The following is a 19,986-nucleotide window of genomic DNA, read 5'->3' on the forward strand; positions in this document are numbered from 1 at the left end:
GCAATAGGGTTAAGATTCTGTGGAGACTACACACTGCACTGTTGAGCTCATGTCATTGCAATTTGCAGAACTATAAATTTTAAATAACTGAGGGGTCTTATGCTCTTATATAAAAGGGATATTTTTGGGGGCTAAGCCCCCCCCCCCACCACTAGTTGCGCGCTAGTTCTGTACGTCTGTGTCATTACTATGTCTATTTTTATATGTGGGGTGCTGGGGTCGGCCCACAGATATATATTATAATAGTAGTATATATCTATAGCCTAAAGTCCGGCCAGTAATTAGTAAAACCATAAAACAATAACCTTGGTGGATTTTCCACCATGAGTAAAACATTATACATTTATATTATTCATACTATCGTCAGTACTCAGTGTCTCAGTCACAACTCACACTAGCCATAAGATCGGAGACTGGATAAAATTATAAATATTAAATAGTTGAAAAAATTTAAAATACATTTTTCTATCGGCTTCCGAGTTCAGGTTTAAAATATAATCATTAATTATAATTTACTAATACTACTATTATAGTATTTATAATCAATGATATAATGCTCAAGCTGCCGCAGTGCCGCAGCGTTTTGTTAGGCTAGCAGTTGGCGACCCTGGGTAAAATTGTAAACAAAGTTCTAATGATAAAAAGACCGACTCTACATTTACTGATTGTACCCGCGACGCCGCGACGGTGATTACAGTTATTAGAATAATACAAAAATACGAAATACAAAACACAAATTACTGACTATTGTCTATTACGGACCGTTGTAAACTTGTAAACCTCGTATCTGTCATATTATATTTTTACACCTTAAATAGTTTTAAATTTATTAATATATGTGTATTGACTACTGTATCATAACACGAATTTACATTAGTTTTTTTGAAAAAAACACTTGGTGGTGGAGCGGAATCTATTTTATAATTTCAATAATCACTTACAAACAACGTTTCGGTTTGGTGCTACAATTTAGTAAACAGTAAGTGAATTTTATATGAATAAGTGCGATGGACCTAATGGAATGTTACTTATCGACCAGCCGGATCGTACTGCAAGCCAAGAGCACAGATCCATTGACTTGGCAAAAATTGCACTCATTGTTACCAATATTACATGAGCATCTATCTTGTCAGGTATGTCATAAGCTGGTCGACCGACTTAATCCCTATTTAAACGGATACGCATGTACAGTGTGTGTGAATCACCAGATAACCGAAAACCCATCTAGTGCGATAATACAATGCTACAAGAAACTGTGTGCTTATATACATAGCTCGCCACTGTATAAAGTTATGTGCACAAGAGTTGAAGACAAACGGTTAGTCGAATTAGTAACCGAAGTTATTGGTCTACCTCGATCAATTAACGGTTACAGTGGAATGGTAAATGGTTCAGTGACTAAACAAGAAATAAACAAAGAAGATAGTGAAGACGATATTACGTTAATGGTAAATGGTACAATGAATAAACAAGAATTAAAAGAAGACGATAGAAAAGACGATAACACGTTAATATCGTCATCAGATATTCAATTGTCCACTGAAAACCAAACACCAGAGGATTATATTAACTACCAAATATTTGATGTACAATCCCAAAAACACAAAATTCAAAATCAATCTCTAATCAACAATATTCCTAAAAAGAAGGTTTGATTCAATTTTTTTTTTATTTTCAGTGTTATTATAACTTAAAATATTTTATATTTTAATAGAAAAATGAACGCCGTTGGGGCTGTCGATGTGGTAATGCTACAACTACTCCTGGCAAGCTAACATGTTTTGGACAAAGATGTCCCTGTTATACAGAACAAAAACCTTGTGATCAATGCAAATGTAGAGGGTGCAGAAATCCTAGACAAAAGAGGTCTAATAATGATGACAACTTGGAAATAGATCAAATACGTCGGAAACCAGTGACCTTAGAATTAGTATCTTCACTCAAGCCTTCTTCACATAATAATAGCAATACGGTAATATTAAAATAATTACCTATAAAACAAATTTATTAAAAATAAATAATAATACTAGAAAATATATTTTTGTTTCAGGCATTTAGTTCTTATACAATGCATGATATGTTGCAGTTTTCTTCACACAGTCAACATTTCGATCAAGGTGGGACTGAAGACAATCTTGGACATGTGAACTCTATTTTCCATTCTCCTTGAATAACCATCATTGAACATTTTTAGGTGTAACTAGTGTTGTATGCTATCTGAAAGAATGGTGGTATAACCTTCCGTAAAATGGGGTGAATTCAGACACGTAGGGTGATTCCGGACAATACCATGTTCACACACAAAATACCACAAAATTCAACTTTTAAAAAAAGTGTGGACTTCAATGATGTTAGTATTATTTTTTGCCATGTGATTTCAGCATACTTACAGAACAGGTATATTTTTTCATAATTTTAGAAACAATATATTGAGTTTAAATTTTTAAAAAACGTTAAAATCTGTTCATAGTTACCCCATTTTACGGTACATTTTAAATGATTATTATAATAGACTCTTAGGATCTTAAATCATTTTTTTTTTATTTGATATCAGCATGTATTATTGAACTTTCATACATATTTAAAGGTTACTTTGAAGTCTTAAAATAAATTGAATACTAAAGTTTGAATAACCGACCCTAAACATTCTTATTTAAGCGTTTTATCATGAAGAGTCTATATTTCAAACTAGAACAAATATTGTATATTATTTTTTATAATTTATAACTCATAACACAAAGTATTAACTTTTAAGACTCAATATACCAAAAAATACATAATTAACAATTAGGTATAAACTCATAACTAAAATTCTTTAGGTATTAGGTTTAAATAATAATAATATCACACTACTAAACTATTTACTGTAGGAAGTGTAGGTAAAATGTAGCATACAACACTAATGTATTACCTACCCATAGGTACAATACAACACCAGTAACAGTACTACCTCTTTAAGAGGACGTAACACTGATATTTGTTGTCTCCGTCTTACCAGTGCGTAACATAGCAAACTTACGCTCAGCAGAACACTTGTAGCTTCATTAGTTCAAACATAAGAGTGAATACCTATTATGAAACTTGATGGAAAGAACATTATCTGTGTTTGTACGTTGGTTTTTACGATAATTCAGTTTTTAAGTGAGTTATGAGCATTTTTAATTTACGGTATATTATATATGAATAACTTGCTAAAAAGTTAACTATCGTAAAAAACATACAAACATAGATAATATTTTACCATCAAGTTTCATAATAGGTTATTTCACTCTAATTTTTAAACTAATGAAGCTACACGTGTTCTGCAGAGCGTATATTTGCTATGTTACGCACTTGTAAGACGGAGACAACAAATACCAGTGTTACGTCCTCATAAGTATGAGCAATAATATTTCGCGCCAGGAGAGAAAATGACCGTTTTGCACATGCAAAAACTAACGGCAGAGACTGGTTCAAGGCCCCATATCCCCCACTTTGAGCTGCAACGGTATATACCCTGTTTAAAATGAGAAGCCACCAGATTTATGTAAGAAAACTGGTTTAGACTAAGGCCGCTTAGTGGCTTCTTATTTTGAACAGGGTATAGATTGTATATTTATATATTATAGTGTCATGCGTTACCGAACGTACCAAACATTAACTAGCTGTTGCCATAGAGTGGGGGATGTGCGGGATCGGACGTGTTTTGGATAGGTTGATTGTTGATTGTATATATTCCGAAAAGGTAATTCTAAGTATTGTTCTACTATTTTAACTAATAAAATAAATTAACAGATATTTTATGTAAGTCTATTATATGGACATATTGTATTGTATTTGAAAAAAATGTTACAGAATTTCCATCATCTATTACAAAGTATAAATTTATAACATTTTGTTATAAATTATCATAGTATAATATATATTTATACCTATTAACTAGTTTATTCGAATATTGTGTGATTTAATTATAATAGTTAAAATACAAAATCTTTAAATAATATATGTACAAAATTCTCAGGTCCCCAATGATTGCTGCATTACCTGATACATCATGCCAGCATTGCCTGTAATAAATACTGTAATATTAATTTGACTAATTTGAGATCTATTTCTTTGTCGTCAATATGTATATATTTTTATTTTTCCCATGGAAACCTTTGAACAATTGTTGATATAATATTTGTTAAAATAATTCTTATTACTATAATTTTATGTTGTCTTACAAAATGTGTGTATGTGTAACTATTGTACAATGTCAAAAAATAAAGTTTCATTAATATCACATAAACACTTATATTTACAATTTGTTTTTATGGAAGTAATCTTAACTATTCATATCATCTCTACTTTTAGCATATACATAGTCTTAGTTATCAAATGACAAAAGTAAAAACAATGTATCACTAAAGGAGATTAAGAAAACTATTGGAAATATTGTAGACTGTTGACACTTGACAACGATTATTAATTGTAAACACTATTTATTCTTAAGGCAATAAGGCTTAACAAATTACTTTATTAGTATAAATATAATATGTATTAAGTGTAGTCCTTAGATTTTGGTTGTGGTGATAAACTTAAATGAAATATATATAAATAATTTGTGTATTTTTATTATGAAGTGTGTATTAGTACCTATGTTATTAGATATAATTTATGCAGTCTCAAAAGAAAAATTATGGTATATTAACATTTTTCAGTCAATTATGTTTGTTATGGTACTTAAAGTAAACAGTCATATAAAAATTACATTTTAAACTTTTTATACACAAAATATTGCTTATTTCAAATATTGGATTACAAATTACCATATCAGCAATCTAACTTTCCCTAGTCACTACACAGAATGTATACAGCTAGCAATTTAAAATAAAATGTATTGTAATTTTTCACTTTAATTATTCATCTATATATTATATAAAAGCCAAATACCGCTCACTCACTCATCGCTACATCTCAACTACAAAACGTACAAACTTGAAATTTAGAATAGTAGTTCCTTTAATGATCTAGATGAGCACATGAAAGGATTTTCTGATATTCAAATTTTAAAGAGGTGATCAATCAGGGATCTTGATTCCTGGGAGAAATTGAAACTTTTTTTGTTTGTTTATAAATGTTTGCCATTGGTTGCAACTTGCAGATTATAATTATAATAATAGAAGAAATTAATATTATTTTATTTTTTGTTTATAAATGGTTTCCATTGATTACTCGGGCAGATAAGGTACAATAGCATGCATCAAATCGTCGCGTTTACATGGCCTCGATTAAAGAAAATTTTTCATAAAATCAAATGTATGTGTGTAGTTAATATATAGGCACTCAAAAACAACTCAATTTAATTTGACAAAAATCTCAGATTGTTTTAGAGATGTTAGAAAAGTTTTGAGAGTAAGTAGTTTAAACATTAAACAACGTTAAAAAATATACCAAGTGCTTAATCCTCTCCGCAACTTGTGGTTGCCCATCTAGGTCAAATTATTTCACAAAGCTAGATACACTGATGCCGATTTGTCCGTGAACTGAGATACACCTACATAGCGTGTAATATATTATTTAGGATTTGCCACAAAAAAAACCACACGGGTGAAGCCAGGATATTCATCTATTTAGCTAGTATTATATAATATTTTTATGGCAGTAACAGTAGTTAAAACAATATTTTTTTGGTATTTCATTGGTAATAATTTATACACAGTATTAGATAATTAAACAAAATGTTTTAAAAATAGCTAAAATAGTATTGTAATCTGGACCGGCCTCTTGTACATAGCTGATAGATCCTCCTTGCCACGCTACAATAGTACAAATTGTACAATGACCAGTTGCCCAGTTAAGATAAGTCATGTACTCAACACGTCAACAACACTGGAAATATTCTATTAAAATGATAAATACATTATTTATATATTATTAATACATTAGTTCATGCTGAACATTTTATTCATTTATTTTTCATGAAACTCCGTTAGAACATCACAACAATTTGAGTAAAATCGAAAAAAAGAACATAAGTAATGTTTAACATTTATAAACCAAATTGATTAAAATGTATCAAATAGTAGGTATACAACATTTAAAATCAGAAAATGTTATCCAAATATGCTCAATGAATATTTGTATATATTCTGGCCAATATGTACCGTGTGGAACACATTTTAAATGTTTATAATTAACATTAATCCGGTTTTCAGTTATTCTGTAGATTTTATGGTTTGTGTCATCTGCTTATTTACAAATGGTACCATTTCTTTTGTACTTTTGTATCAATCTGTGACATAACTTTACCTACTCCCATAGGAGTAGCGTGATGAATTTAAGTAGGGAGGCTGGCTATAACCTATTTTATTTATAGTACACAACATAAATTCTAAAAAAATAATGAAATGGCGGTCCAAACAAAATTCCAAAGGGATTATAGCCCCCTTAATCCCCCCCCCCCCATTCTACATTTATGCCTACTCCCATGTATAGTTTAGTTTTACAATTTTATTTAGTATGTACTTAACCGATTATTTGCATGTAAGATATACCAATAAAAATACATTGACAATTTTAATTTGGCTAAACAAATACCTACTAATGCATTATTGACTTTTATTATACTTATTACAGTCTAGTTACTATTGCACTTTAATAATAAATTAAAATAACAGCTCTCGTAAGGTAAAATGCAGTAGATCAATATGGTAAGAGTTTTGAGAAGAGGATTTTATTGTGTGCATTTTTTTATTTTGAGGAGAATTTTATATCGATTGGACAACATTCTTCAGACACATAAACATGGAAATTAAAATCTACAGTTTTGTAAATTAGCTTTACCTAAATTATATTTAGACTCTCAAAGGCTTAGCTCAATGAAGCTGAATAGTAAGTAATTCATATTAATATTCAAATAGTAGGAATACAATAAATTAAATACCAAAGAACAGTTTATTTTTGGCAGTTTATTGAAAATATTGACTGCAAGTATTTCTATAACTAAATACACAAAAGAATATTTGTTAGGTACTTAGGAATGAGGTATTTTATTATCCCTTTACAATTATTATAAGTTACTTATAAATTAAAAATTATAGCTGTAACACAAATAAGGGGCAATAATTAAATAACACAATTTTCAATATTTTGGTATCTAGAATTATTTTAATAGCTGTAATGCAATAATTAATCTTAAACAAATAAATTAGGTTACAGAAAAATGTAACTCTTTCTATTTTATTCTTTCTCTTCATACAATTAATAAATTCTATATTGTTAACATTTTTTGTAATAATAATCTACTAATTGTAATAAAAAAAAAAAAAAATAATAAAAATATAGTAATAAAACCCCAGTGATCACAGTCGCTTTAAAGGAAAAATTATGTATATATATATATTTATGATAAATAAATTATAATAATTATATAATTATACAAATATAGTTGTAAACACATGAAAACGAAACATTAATGAAAATATCAAACTCAAGATAGAAAGACCAGTTTTTAAGTGAGAGCAAAATATAAAGCCCTGTAAATGGTATAATTTCATAGGTACAGGAAAAACATAATACAAACGTATGATTATGAGCTGGCTGGCAGTTCACTTGACGTTCTACACAGCAAATTTCTTACAAACCCTCTAGAAGAAATTAAAAAAAGATTATTAATTACAGAACATCAAATATATGGTAGAATTACCCACCTGAGAGGTAAAAAATGTTGATGGGAGTCCATCACTGGAGGAGAAATAATGCTGACTGTATTGCCAAAACGCACTTCAGTAGTGGCACGTGATCTAATTGATGTTGCTGGAGTATCGGTTTCATCATTATTTCCCAATACACGTCGCATCAGGCCGGCAGTCAACTCTTCTAATGAACTTAGAGACAAATTGAGGGGCTGCTGTGATTGTGATTGTGTCTCGTCATTTACATCAGCCGACATTTTATTGCCAGAACGCATTGACGCAGTCTCACTATTGTCAACTCTTGAGGAACATAATTAAATTAATTTAGTTAGGAATATGTTCTAGAAACTCTCCAGACCTATAAACACTTTGAACATTAAAAAATTCAATCAGTTCAAGATTTGTAAACATTTGAAAAATGTTTAAGTAGTCTGAGCATAATCAAGTTCAAAATGTTTGGGTATGAATGGTATGATACCAGATAAGTTTAAAAATGGTTTTGTTAAGTGTAACTACTGTTTTACTATTATTATATTTTAAACATTTCTTATGGTTACATATTTTATTAAAGTTCAACAAACTTCGGAAGTATGAAAACATTTTTAAATAAGATCAAGTTTAAGTTCTTGTAAATGTAAGCTTAAATTAAACCCATCCTTCATTTTTATTTAATAACTAATTCAATGCATATCTTATTTTTATTTTGAATGTATATTTGAATCTTTGGTAAAAATGAGCACCGTGTAGTTAATTAATTTGTAAAATAAATAATTACTTTTGAGCTAATAAACTGCCAGCTAATGCAACAGTACTTGCTGATTCTTGATCAACATCTCTTCCCAATGCAGAAATAGCTTCCCATTCACTCCAGAATGACGGTTCTCCAATGGACGGATTACCAATTTCAGCACCGTGACTAACAGTATCACCATCTATAAACAAAATAAGACTTGATATTTGAACAATTGTTTAAAAAAGATTAATATTAAATTTGACTTACCGGGGGTTGTAAAGTAATCAATATTAACTGTTTTAGGAGCACTGTGCTCTTCATCAAAATCAAAATGTACCCCATTTGAGGATGTAGTAACTCCACAGCCACCTGAGCGACACAGAGATACTGGAACTACACCGTAAACATAAAATAATAATATTGGAACTCCAATTCCAACAGCTAAACTGGCCATAACTGGTGCAGCAATCAACTGTAAGATACAAAAAAGCAACTATATATTTATAAAATTAAATATTAAGAATATTTTTTGAAAGCCGGGTAAGTGGATGTCGCTCTGCTGTACAGTAGGTTATAAGTTGGTCAATGTATAATGGATTGTATTAAACTTGAATTCAATGATATAATAACATTGTATAAGAAAAACGATTCTGAGCGGAGACGGTCTGTCTGGATATTATATATTGTTATTATTTAATATATCATGTAAGTTAAATTAATATTATAATATTATTATTTTTTATTCGTTTCTATGGTGATAAACAAAGCATTAGAAATTAAAATCCCATTTTTAGCAGTTTTTCATAATTTGTCGATGGTTTTTCCTGAAGCATAAAATATCTATTAGGAAAAATCGAAAAATGACCCCTCTAAGGTACCATTTTGATCCAATTTGCTAAAAGATAAGGTACTATATATTGAAATCAAAGAACTCCTTCTGATAAAAATTTTGTATACAGGATGAAAAAAAAAAAAATAAAAAAATAAACACCGTTGTAAAACCAATAGCTTTCTAGCTCCGCTCATAATCTAAAAGTTATAAAAATGTTTTTTTAATTTGTTAAGAACCAAATAATTCTAGACAACTGGCATTTTAACAATTATCTATCTAAAGGAGAGCCAAATCATGCAAATATTGTATGCATGCAAACTAGTTATACAAAAAATTCAAAATTTGACGTATCAGCGTGAGTTTTTCCTGTGAAGTCATTTTTGTTGATATAATACACTATATTAAGTATGAAATACTTATAAGTTATAAGTTATGTAAACCTTGTTTTAAATGTCCAATCCTTATGGCTACCATACAATTTGGTCATTATATACATTTTCTCAAAATTTGAACTTTAAATGCTTATAAAAGTGAATCTTTAATATTTTTGAACTGCGATTGTAACAGCTTTAGAACCTTGTATTAAATGTTCAAGTTTTTTAAATCAGCTAAATTTTTTTTATCAATATTTATGAAAAAAAAACATTTATTCTTTTTTTAACAAAATAAGAAAATTGTATAATAGATCGATAGTTTACAAATGAATATCAAATATCAAATATAAAATTTAATTAAATACTCATAAAAATTAATTTAAAGTTCGGTAATTTATTTTTTTTCAAAGGTAGACCAATGTCTAGAGCAGCATTTCTCAACCTGGGGGGTCGTGAACCCCTAAATGTGAGGTCTCGCATCGGTCAGAAATAATTAACCCTTTTATTTACATTAAAAATAAAATTATTATAATAGTACTAATTATTATTTGGTATTGAATTGATTTTGATAAATTGAGGTTGTGCCAGGTCTCCAATTACATACATGCAAAACATATTAAGTCCATATAAACTATTCAAAAGTCAATAAGTTCAACTTAATTATTTGTATTTTAACTATAATAACTAATTTTTCACAGTGCCATATTATTTACAACAATTCGTAAATACATACTTTGCTGAAAAGAAAATCAATTAAAACAAACAAAAACAAAATATGATTACATTTGGCATATATTTAAAGTTTAAAAAAAATAGCCAAAGCTGATTCTCAAAAATCAAGTTTTTGGACTTAACAGGTAATTTGCATGAATGGGGATGAAATATTTAATAAGCTATGAATAATTAAGTAAAAAGTAAAAATTAATGTGATTTTTGAGATTGGTTCAAATTCAAATTTTTTATTTTAAAAGGGGGGGGGGGTGGTTTACTCATCATGAGGTTACTAATTGTATTTTTCACCTATTTTGGTGGTCGCGACTTTAAAAAGGTTGAAAAACACTGGTCTTGAGGGATCTTGTTTTATAAATGTTCAAATCTTAGATTAAATTTCTAACTCAAAATAATTTGCCCATAAGAAAACCATTGTGAATTCACGTATTGGTTTTTTTAAATTACTCTAATAACAACTACAAATTACAACCCAATACTAATATTATAGTATTATACCCATATTAATACCGTAATTACATTTTCATGTTTTTTGACCAAGCGAAAATTTTTTATTATAATTAAATATAAACTAATACAAATTTAAAATTGATTATGCCTATATTTTAATAGCTTAAAAGAAATGTTTGTGAGGGCAAAAGTATCATTTTGCCCCTACAAATAATCGACATTTAAAAAGTATTCTTAACAAGACTGTTATTATATCATTATAATATTAAAATATTTGTTTCCTCAAATTACTTTTTAAAAGTTATATTTATTTTAGGTTTCTCTTGTTGAATAATATTATGTTGACGTACTGTCAGAGTTACTGTTATCGCAATAATCGTATTATTCGTGACTATTATTATCCGTGATTCGTGAACACGTAATTATCTTGAAATCGCGATTATGACTACAGGAACGGCCGAACGGAAGGTTAATTTTTTTGTCCCCCCTACATTTTTATCAAGTTACGCCACTGGTAACAATATAATGAAACCATAAACTATTGACGGTCACAAAACAAAAACTACATGAAATTAAATAGGTTCATATATGTGGTGATTTAGTCAAATTATAAAATTTTACTATTAGGTGGCCTTAATTTTTTTATCATTAGCATAACCGCCGCACCTTTCATCACTTTCAAAATATTAAATATGTTTGTTACGATTATCATTTATTTATAACATACCTATTGTACAGGTAACAATAATCAAACACGATATTTCTATAACAGCAAAAAAAAAAATTGTGTGTTGATTTATTTAACATAGGTTCAATATGAATAGGTACTTTAAAAAAATTAAATGTTTTTATTTCTGAGATAATAGTGTGGATATCTGGGCTATAGAAATGAAAACTCCAAAATAGAATTCAATAATTTATAACGCCAGCTCCTTCTCCCTTCAACAATCAGCGGCCATATGTAAATTAATAAAAATGATTATCGGTTTTTTTCATTTCTCGTTATTTGCTTGGCATACTCGCGATCTCTCTATCATTCCAAAATTACGTCACGGAACGCTGGCTCAGCTCCGCGGTATTGATGGATCGCACGGATGACGTACACTCTTGCACACACCCACGGCGGCAGTCGGGACGCGCGTGCCGCGTAGCGAGACGGCGGGAGCGAGCGCAAGATGACGGGAGGGAGACTGCGCAATGCAAAAGCGAGATCGTATAGTAGTAGCGGCGGGGAGAGATCGCGATCTGCGGACGTTTCCCCGTTGTTTCCATTGCGGCGGAGGGGTCTCAGTCGGCGGCTGCCGATACTCGGACGAGGGGCGGTTAAGGGTGCCGACGGTGGCGGTGAAGGGGCCCAGGGGATGCAGGTCGTCGACTCGCACATACTTATACACGCGCGCGCACGCAATCGCGCCGCCGCCTTCATAAACGCGCGCGCGGTCGAGGCCAGTGTTGTCGTGTAATACGCGTACTACGCACCGCCGCCGCACGATCAGACGTCGAGCGCTGTCCATCCGCCCCCGACCGCGAGGCATCGTTAGGGATCCTCAGCCATGTCGTCAGCAGCCGCGTCAGCCGCCACCGATGACGACGACGAGCATCAGAGGCAGCCGCTGCCCGCCGACCCGGACTGGCTGTCAGGCGTCATCAGCCGGCTGATCGGCCGGCCGCGAGACGCGGTCACGGTGATCTGTGACCGGACCATCGCCACGCCCGCGGTGTCCGACCCGCACAACGTGCTCAGCTCTATAGTGGCAGTGCACATTGTGTACGCGGTGGACGGTGTCCCGGGCACTGACTCACTGGACGTGGTCATCAAGAGCTTGCCGCAAGAGCCCTACTCCAGGGCGTTCGTGCTTGAGGCCCAGTTCGACTACAGAGAAGTTCACTTTTATAACACGGTGGGTCCTCCTCATCTCCACCCTTATCCACATAACCATTACACGACCTTGCCCCACCCCACATCCACATGGCTACACATCATCCCCTTAGCGCGTCTACACGTCCATCGTCCTCTTGCACCGCACACACCGCGAGCATTGCTAACTGCACACGACGTCGTCGAGTACATTAGAGAGAAGCCCCGATAGGATGTGTTGTTAATGTTCTAGAAATTCGTTTTAGATCATCCACCGCCATAACATCCGAAATTGGGTGAAATACACACAACACTATATTATTATTATAATCTGTAGATGAGTTATTCGATTTCAATCCGTGTGGACCGCGATAATTGTCATGGCTACATAACGCCCGTTGTGAGTGCAGTAGACCTTGACCACTCGTTTCGATCATTAAAAACGACAAAAAATAGCTAGGCTGCGGTGATGCGGTTATAGCTCCCGCGGATTTTTTGAACAAATTCCAGTCAAGGAAATAGCTTGTGCGTGGAGAGATGTATTATGCGTATTGTTATTTGTTACCGTATAACCACATGCGACCCTGAGGTATCATAAACGTGAGACACCCTCCGTACCGCACACGCGTCAGATACGTCTGTTATTATGTCACGAAATTCATTATAAGTATAATGCTTGCGGTCAAAAACAACACAAAACGTTAGTAGGTATCTATCAATTTAAATAAACACGAAAAAAAGAATGATAAAAACAATGAGTTTCGTGATAATATATCTATTTAAATATACTTTTTATATGCTAATGATAAAAAAAAACTATTAAACAATAGAGATTACCATCCTGTCAGTAGGATAAATATATATTGTTGATTAAAATTATTAAATTAACCCACTTTTTTTCTGGCATAAGTTGGTTTTTTTCTAATATACAAATTTTAATTAAGTTTTAATAACACATCTATTGGTCATCCTATTACAATGTTATTGATATACTTCACTACAAAATGAAACCATGCAAATATAATTATTTGTTACAGTATACCTAACCTAACCTAACCTTATTAACTTACATACATGTTTAGAATACAACTGTTATAAAAAAAACTATCCTCCGGCTAAGACTAACTTTTTCAAAATGCTTCAATATTCCAATTAAATATAAATTGACTAAAATATATTATAAAGGATTTTCGAATTTTTAAGCAAGATTAGTCATTTTTAAAACGTAGCATCAAAATAAAAAAAACTAACAACCCCCTTACAAGTAGGAACATATTATTAAATTGTCTTATAAATTATAAGTTATTTTTATTTCTAATAATTCAAATTTGATTACAGGTATTATTTGAGTTAAGAAATCTCGAAGAAGATGTGCTAACAAATCACAATCGTTCCGCGATTGGTGACATGCCAGTTGCCAAATGTTACTTTGCTGGTATGAATGCCAGTGGTAAGGACGAGTCGATGTTAGTATTGGAAAACTTATCCAAACGTGGATATACAGCAGCCAACTTCTCCGCTGGACTGACATACACAGAAGCCAAACTCGCTCTCCGTTCTATAGCTCGAATCCACGCCACATCTCTTGCTTTAAAACTTAAGCACGGGCCGCTCACCGAACGTTGGCCGTTCTTATTCCAAACATCCCGTGCTACACTATCTTACCAAGCACTCGTCGAACGGGGAATGCCACAATTACACGTTTTCCTACGATCTAAAGGGCCTCAATACGACACTTTAATCAATACACTTAGATCTCTATGTCGTGTCACTAAACAAATAATCGGATCGCTAATGATACCTAAAGAACCAATGGGGTTGATGACGCACACAGACTTTTGGTGTAACAATTTAATGTTTGGAGAACAGGACCAATGTGTAATACTAGACTGGCAAATGATATCCTATAGTAGACCAACCAATGATGTCGCACTTTTGCTTGTAAGTAGTTTGTCAACTGAAACCAGACGAAATCATTCAAATGAGTTGGTAGACATCTACTGGAAAGCTTTAACAACGCATGCGAGTAAATTGGGCGTAGACATAGAAGGACAACTCGAATACAGCCGATATGACTTGGATGAAGACATGAAGGAATCAAAGTTATTAGCAGTACTTTTGTGTATAGGTTCAGTGGACGTTGCTTTAGGCAATGAAGAAACTGAACAAAGATTACTAGACCTGTTGACCGATCTACAAGCTGAAGAAATCTTCAATAGACATTTAACTGAAATTTCAGCATAGTATTTATTCTATTTTATCTTTGTTTATTATGTATTTCTCCTTTCTCAATTAATACATTTAGAGCTTTCACACTATATATAATATATAAAGAAAAATATACTTGTTAATTATAAGGGTTTTATTTCACTTTTACTTTTAATATTAGTTCTGCAAATTCAGATGGCTCTTGAGGTAAATGTAATTTTTTTTAAAGTGTTAAGAATTTATGAATTATATTAATATTAGAAAAATATTGCTAAAGCTAAATCAACATATTAATTTTATTTCATGTACTGAACTTTAAAAAGCCTTAATTGTTAGCATAACCTTAACACGGTATGTATAGTAATTAATTTATTATTAGAACTATAGCTCAAAACAAATGTATAAACATTAAACATGTTATGTTTTTCTTTTTAAAACCAGTTTTTACTGATTCTTTACATTTTGACATGTTAAAATTATGTTGCCTAAATTAATGTAACGGTGCTGTCCATACTACTCGTATTATGTGATTTTACTTACTATAGTAATAATAAACATTATTGATTATAAATTATAAATTAATAATTATTTTTTAAGTACCTTTGAGTTATAAGGTACTATAAAAGTATATACATACAATAAAAAATATTCAAATAATGTTTGTGTAAAGATATGAAGTACTCACAAAAAATGGTCAAAAAGCATATTTTTAATTAAATTCTACAAATTTAGTGATTACAAAACTTTTAATACACATTTAAACATTGATAATAAAACAATAGATACCATTCCCATTGTAAATGTTTTAAAATAAAGTAATGAAAATATTACTTTTATATTTATAAGATAAAATACAATTCACATATACTCCTCTGTTATAACTTCAATCCCAGGGACAAATTAAAGTAAAACAATCTCAAGTCTAAAATATTTAATAAAACCATTAAAAAAAATATAAAAATAATTTTGAACCCTCAATTCTATAATTAATAATTAATATAATTAGGCTATATCAATTGGTTCACAAATTGTGAAAAAATATAAAAATATAAATTAGGTACTTATTTAATTACCATAATATTTTTTTTAATTGAACCATAATGGCATAATAATAATAATAAATAATGTATAATAGTTTTAAGTTAAAAATAATAATTGAGAAGTAAATACTCACCGCAGCTAATACCCCACCGGCAATTGCAAAATTTCGTTTTAATCGACTTGAATTTCTGTAACGAGTATACATTTTACGCCCAGTCCAAACAGGCACACCTTTTAATATAAATAAAAAATAACACATAATAAATATTCAATCAATTCGTTAATTATTGGTTCAATAATTTTTAATTACCAATAATTATTGCAGGTATAGCAATTCCTGCGATTAGACCAATACCAGCTGGAGCTCCTACCAACGTACCTAATTGCCATAAAAGCTTTTTCTTTCTGGACCAGGGTTTTTTACCCCAAAAAGTACAACCTGAAGGACTAAAATTAAAATTTATACATAGATAATTCAAAAACCAATTGCAATACTAGTCCATATAAATCAACAAAAATTACCTAAGATAATGTAAATCGCTAACTACTTTCATACATAGCCAACAAAATTCTGCTCCACAAACTGCACATGTCATATGATTGCATGATCCATCGTCCATTTTTACAATTAAAACCTGGCAACGAGGACATGGCTTAATGTCTTCACCTAAAATGATATTATATGTTACTATTACATAGACAGAATAAAAATGTTATTAACATTTCATACGTGACTGTGAATCTGTACTAAATGTTAAAGATGAGGTTCTCATATTAGATGATCGTTTTGCTCTAGCGGAATCACATGTTTGATTAGGATGCCATGCAGCTTTGCAATGGTAACAAAAGTATGAATCACAACCAGGACGCTCACATTTTATCTTTGGGCAACTGGCACAACCCGCTGCTATGACAGCATAACTAAAACAATACAGCTTTATTATTAATTATTCCAATATACTAAGTATGTACAATTAATAGTCTATTTCTAAGTTGAGTAACAAGATTAAACCTTATAAAAAACAAAAATAAACTTAATGAAGCAAATAAGGTAATTTTATAGATTACATTAAGTCTTTATTTTATCACACAATTCTGTAAAAATAATTGTATTATTTATATCATTAAATATACATTTATTAATATTATTTTTATTATTTTCATTTTGGTATTAAGTTGGATAACGTTTTCACATTTACTTATTGTATTACACATTATAAATAATTAATGATGGAACTTATATTATAATTTAGGTTAAAACTACTAACATAAGTCATTAAATGGTATTAACAAGTTGGGAGGACAGTCGGCCAATTTTATAGCTATAGCAATAATTATTATTTTTTTCTTGCATTGACCGTTTAAAATATTACAACAATGGCAGTACTCTAAAAACCCTCATAAATATGACATTACTAGCAGTAATAATTTTAGTGGTTTCTTGTGAAAGAGCAAGTAGTATTGCCCACGGAAAGCACATTGAACAATTGAATACTGTCAATTTAAAGCACAATTGTGTTGAACATTTTTTACAAATTCTATTTATAAATTCCTATTTTTCAATTAAAACAGTTACAATAATGTTGATTGGTTTCTCTTGAGTGTTGACTGTTAAAGTAAAATTTAAAAAATATTAATACATAATATGTATAACACATTTTAGATGAATATTGACATAAACGCAATAGCAGTAATGAAAAAGTGACACTTAAAGGTATACATGTGAAACAAAATATAAAAACAACTATCTGCCAACGTGTTCATACATAATTAAATTTGAATATGCAATCAACTAGAATAATATAATATAAAGGTATAAATTATTTTCTTTCAATTTTTGTTGATACCCTTTAAATATAAAACAACTTACCTGCAGTCTGGTGAAGGGCAGTATCTAGTATCAGGATCAACTGCTAACACCCTCCGTACCATAAAGTCTTCATATTTTTCATAAAGGGCTAAATTATTGAGCACGCTTTGTATGTCTTAATAGAAATATATAAAACATTAAAAAAAATTATAAAACTATAAAATTTGTAAAAATAAAAATATACCATTTGGATGCATGGCCTCAGTACACTCAGGACAGGTGATGTTAACACGTGATTCACATATTTCTATACGTAAATATTGTTGAAAACAGTCAAAACAGGAACGATGATTACAAGTTGACAATTTGGCAAAATAATTTTCATCAAATTTGGCAAGACATAATGGACACTCTAATAGACCATCAACTGGAACACCAATCTGGAAACACAAAATTGCATATAATTTTAAAAGATAATATTTATAAGTACATAAAAAGAATAGTATTTATTTGAGGATAACTAGACACGTAAATTATAAATTTTCTTTCTTGTTAAAAAATGTATATGATATAAACAATAGGTACCTATAATTTTTGCACAGGGTTTGTAACTTTATTTGCTGGCTTTTTGTAGTAAACATATCTCCAATTTTTTTTTACGCAAAAATATAAATGTAAAATATTTAAAATAACAATTAAAACAAAAATAATAATTTTAAGTTAAAAAAAAATGTGTAAAAAACAATATTTTAATTTTAATTCTAGAAATTAATTCAGAAATAAATTTGTACATATAATCAGATAATAGTCAAATATTTGTACTACAAACAAATATGCAAATCTATAAAGTCCCAATCCCTATTTATAAGCCATAATATTTGAACAGCCAATCAGAAACTTAAAAACAACTGATATAATTTTGTTATAAAAAATGTTAATAAAGAAAACAAACTATGGTGTCTAAGGACCTTGATTATTCAAGGTTTGTCCATCCTTAATAATCAACTACCAGAAACATACTTTAGAAAATAAATTATAAAAAAACTATTAAATAAGATTTTATAATACCTTTTCCCACAATGTATTTAGTTACAAATTGTATTTCTCTGATTTAATTTCATTAACTCTAATTATTTGCTTCTTCCTTTAGAAAAAAGATAGAAGTATGACGAAAGTTAAGAAATATGTAACAAAAGTTACACTGCATTTGTAGATGCAAGGAATCAAAAAGTTTAACCATTTAAAAAGTAAAAAACCATTGGAAGAAAATGTGCTGATAAACAATAGAAATATAAGGTAAGTTAGGTTAGTACCTTATTCTAATAATTTAGTATAGAAATATAACACAATTTTTTTTCAAATAAACTTGACTTTTTCTAGTAAAAAATAACTAATAACATAACGATTACTTACTTTAATGTTACATACTGGAGTAACCTTTTTAGGGTCTGTGTAATTTTGTCCAAACCCCAAAGGAGCTTTTTCAAAATCAGTTACATCTGCTACACTAGGACCACCTAAAATAAATAACATATTAGATTTATTTTACGATACATGGTAAAAAAGAATAAATAATCAAATCAAATTTTACATGACATAATTTATGGCAAAATAAATATAGGTATAATAATAATAATACATTAGAAATAATTATGTTGATATTGGGGATTTGCAATTCAATTTAGTTAGATAACAATTTAAAAATCAGATATAAAATATTTCAACAAATAGAGTGATGCATTGACATTTTCGTAATACCTAATAAACTTATTCATAATATTAACATGTTATTTAAATTAAAAATATTGTAAAAATTCAAATATTCCTAATAATAACGAGAATTAACAGGGCACATGATAACTGTATTTGTAGTCTCTGCAGAGTATTAAAATGTAGCTGTTATTGTTTTCCAAGAATTATTATAGTTATACTAGTTTTAAACAATAACAAATTTTGAAATTTGAAACATTTTAGGCTTTTATATTAACTGTAGATGAGATTATTATCTAGGTTCTCTCAAAGGATTTTTATAATATTTTAATTTTAAAAGAAGTTATATCATAAATAAATAAAGTATAATATAATTTAAAAATGATTATACAAACACAACAAATATTGAAACACAATACATTTTGTTTTCATCTAAGAATTTACATAAATGTACTCTAGTATTAAAATGTCTATTATGTCAAACGTTGTAAATTTAATATGTTATATTTTGTTGTAAATCAATAATCGAGAAATATATTATTTTTAAATTGTATTTAGATTAAAAATAAGTATTATTAAAATT

At 30.1% G+C, this 19,986-nt stretch overlaps 3 protein-coding genes across 4 annotated transcripts in view; 2 read left to right on the top strand and 1 right to left on the bottom strand.

Moving 5' to 3' along the window:
• The first annotated feature begins 657 nt into the window (after positions 1 to 657).
• Positions 658 to 4,276, top strand: LOC132948232 (E3 ubiquitin-protein ligase MSL2). Its single transcript, XM_061018616.1, has 3 exons — positions 658 to 1,649; positions 1,715 to 1,972; positions 2,051 to 4,276. Exons 1-3 carry the CDS (start codon positions 1,008 to 1,010, stop codon positions 2,168 to 2,170), a joined length of 1,020 nt encoding a protein of 339 aa, XP_060874599.1. The 5' UTR covers positions 658 to 1,007; the 3' UTR covers positions 2,171 to 4,276.
• Positions 4,277 to 7,335: 3,059 nt separating this feature from the next.
• Positions 7,336 to 19,986, bottom strand: part of LOC132948228 (E3 ubiquitin-protein ligase RNF19A-like) — a 33,173-nt gene continuing 20,522 nt past the window's right edge. For both annotated transcript variants that reach the window (XM_061018612.1, XM_061018611.1), the window contains 11 exons: positions 19,107 to 19,210; positions 17,938 to 18,133; positions 17,754 to 17,868; positions 16,614 to 16,804; positions 16,406 to 16,550; positions 16,194 to 16,330; positions 16,017 to 16,114; positions 8,659 to 8,863; positions 8,434 to 8,590; positions 7,674 to 7,958; positions 7,336 to 7,610 (listed from right to left, as the gene is read on the bottom strand). In XM_061018612.1, the coding sequence (XP_060874595.1) occupies positions 7,553 to 7,610; positions 7,674 to 7,958; positions 8,434 to 8,590; positions 8,659 to 8,863; positions 16,017 to 16,114; positions 16,194 to 16,330; positions 16,406 to 16,550; positions 16,614 to 16,804; positions 17,754 to 17,868; positions 17,938 to 18,133; positions 19,107 to 19,210 (1,691 nt within the window). In that variant the 3' untranslated portion in view covers positions 7,336 to 7,552. The remainder of the gene's footprint in view (positions 7,611 to 7,673; positions 7,959 to 8,433; positions 8,591 to 8,658; positions 8,864 to 16,016; positions 16,115 to 16,193; positions 16,331 to 16,405; positions 16,551 to 16,613; positions 16,805 to 17,753; positions 17,869 to 17,937; positions 18,134 to 19,106; positions 19,211 to 19,986) is intronic.
• On the top strand, positions 12,071 to 16,011 carry LOC132948230 (uncharacterized). Its single transcript, XM_061018614.1, has 2 exons — positions 12,071 to 12,677; positions 13,973 to 16,011. The coding sequence occupies exons 1-2, from the start codon at positions 12,330 to 12,332 to the stop codon at positions 14,876 to 14,878; spliced, it is 1,254 nt and encodes a 417-aa protein (XP_060874597.1). The 5' UTR covers positions 12,071 to 12,329; the 3' UTR covers positions 14,879 to 16,011.

This window comes from Metopolophium dirhodum, chromosome 7, assembly GCF_019925205.1.
Source record: "Metopolophium dirhodum isolate CAU chromosome 7, ASM1992520v1, whole genome shotgun sequence".
In the NCBI taxonomy this organism is placed as follows: Eukaryota; Metazoa; Arthropoda; class Insecta; order Hemiptera; family Aphididae; genus Metopolophium; species Metopolophium dirhodum.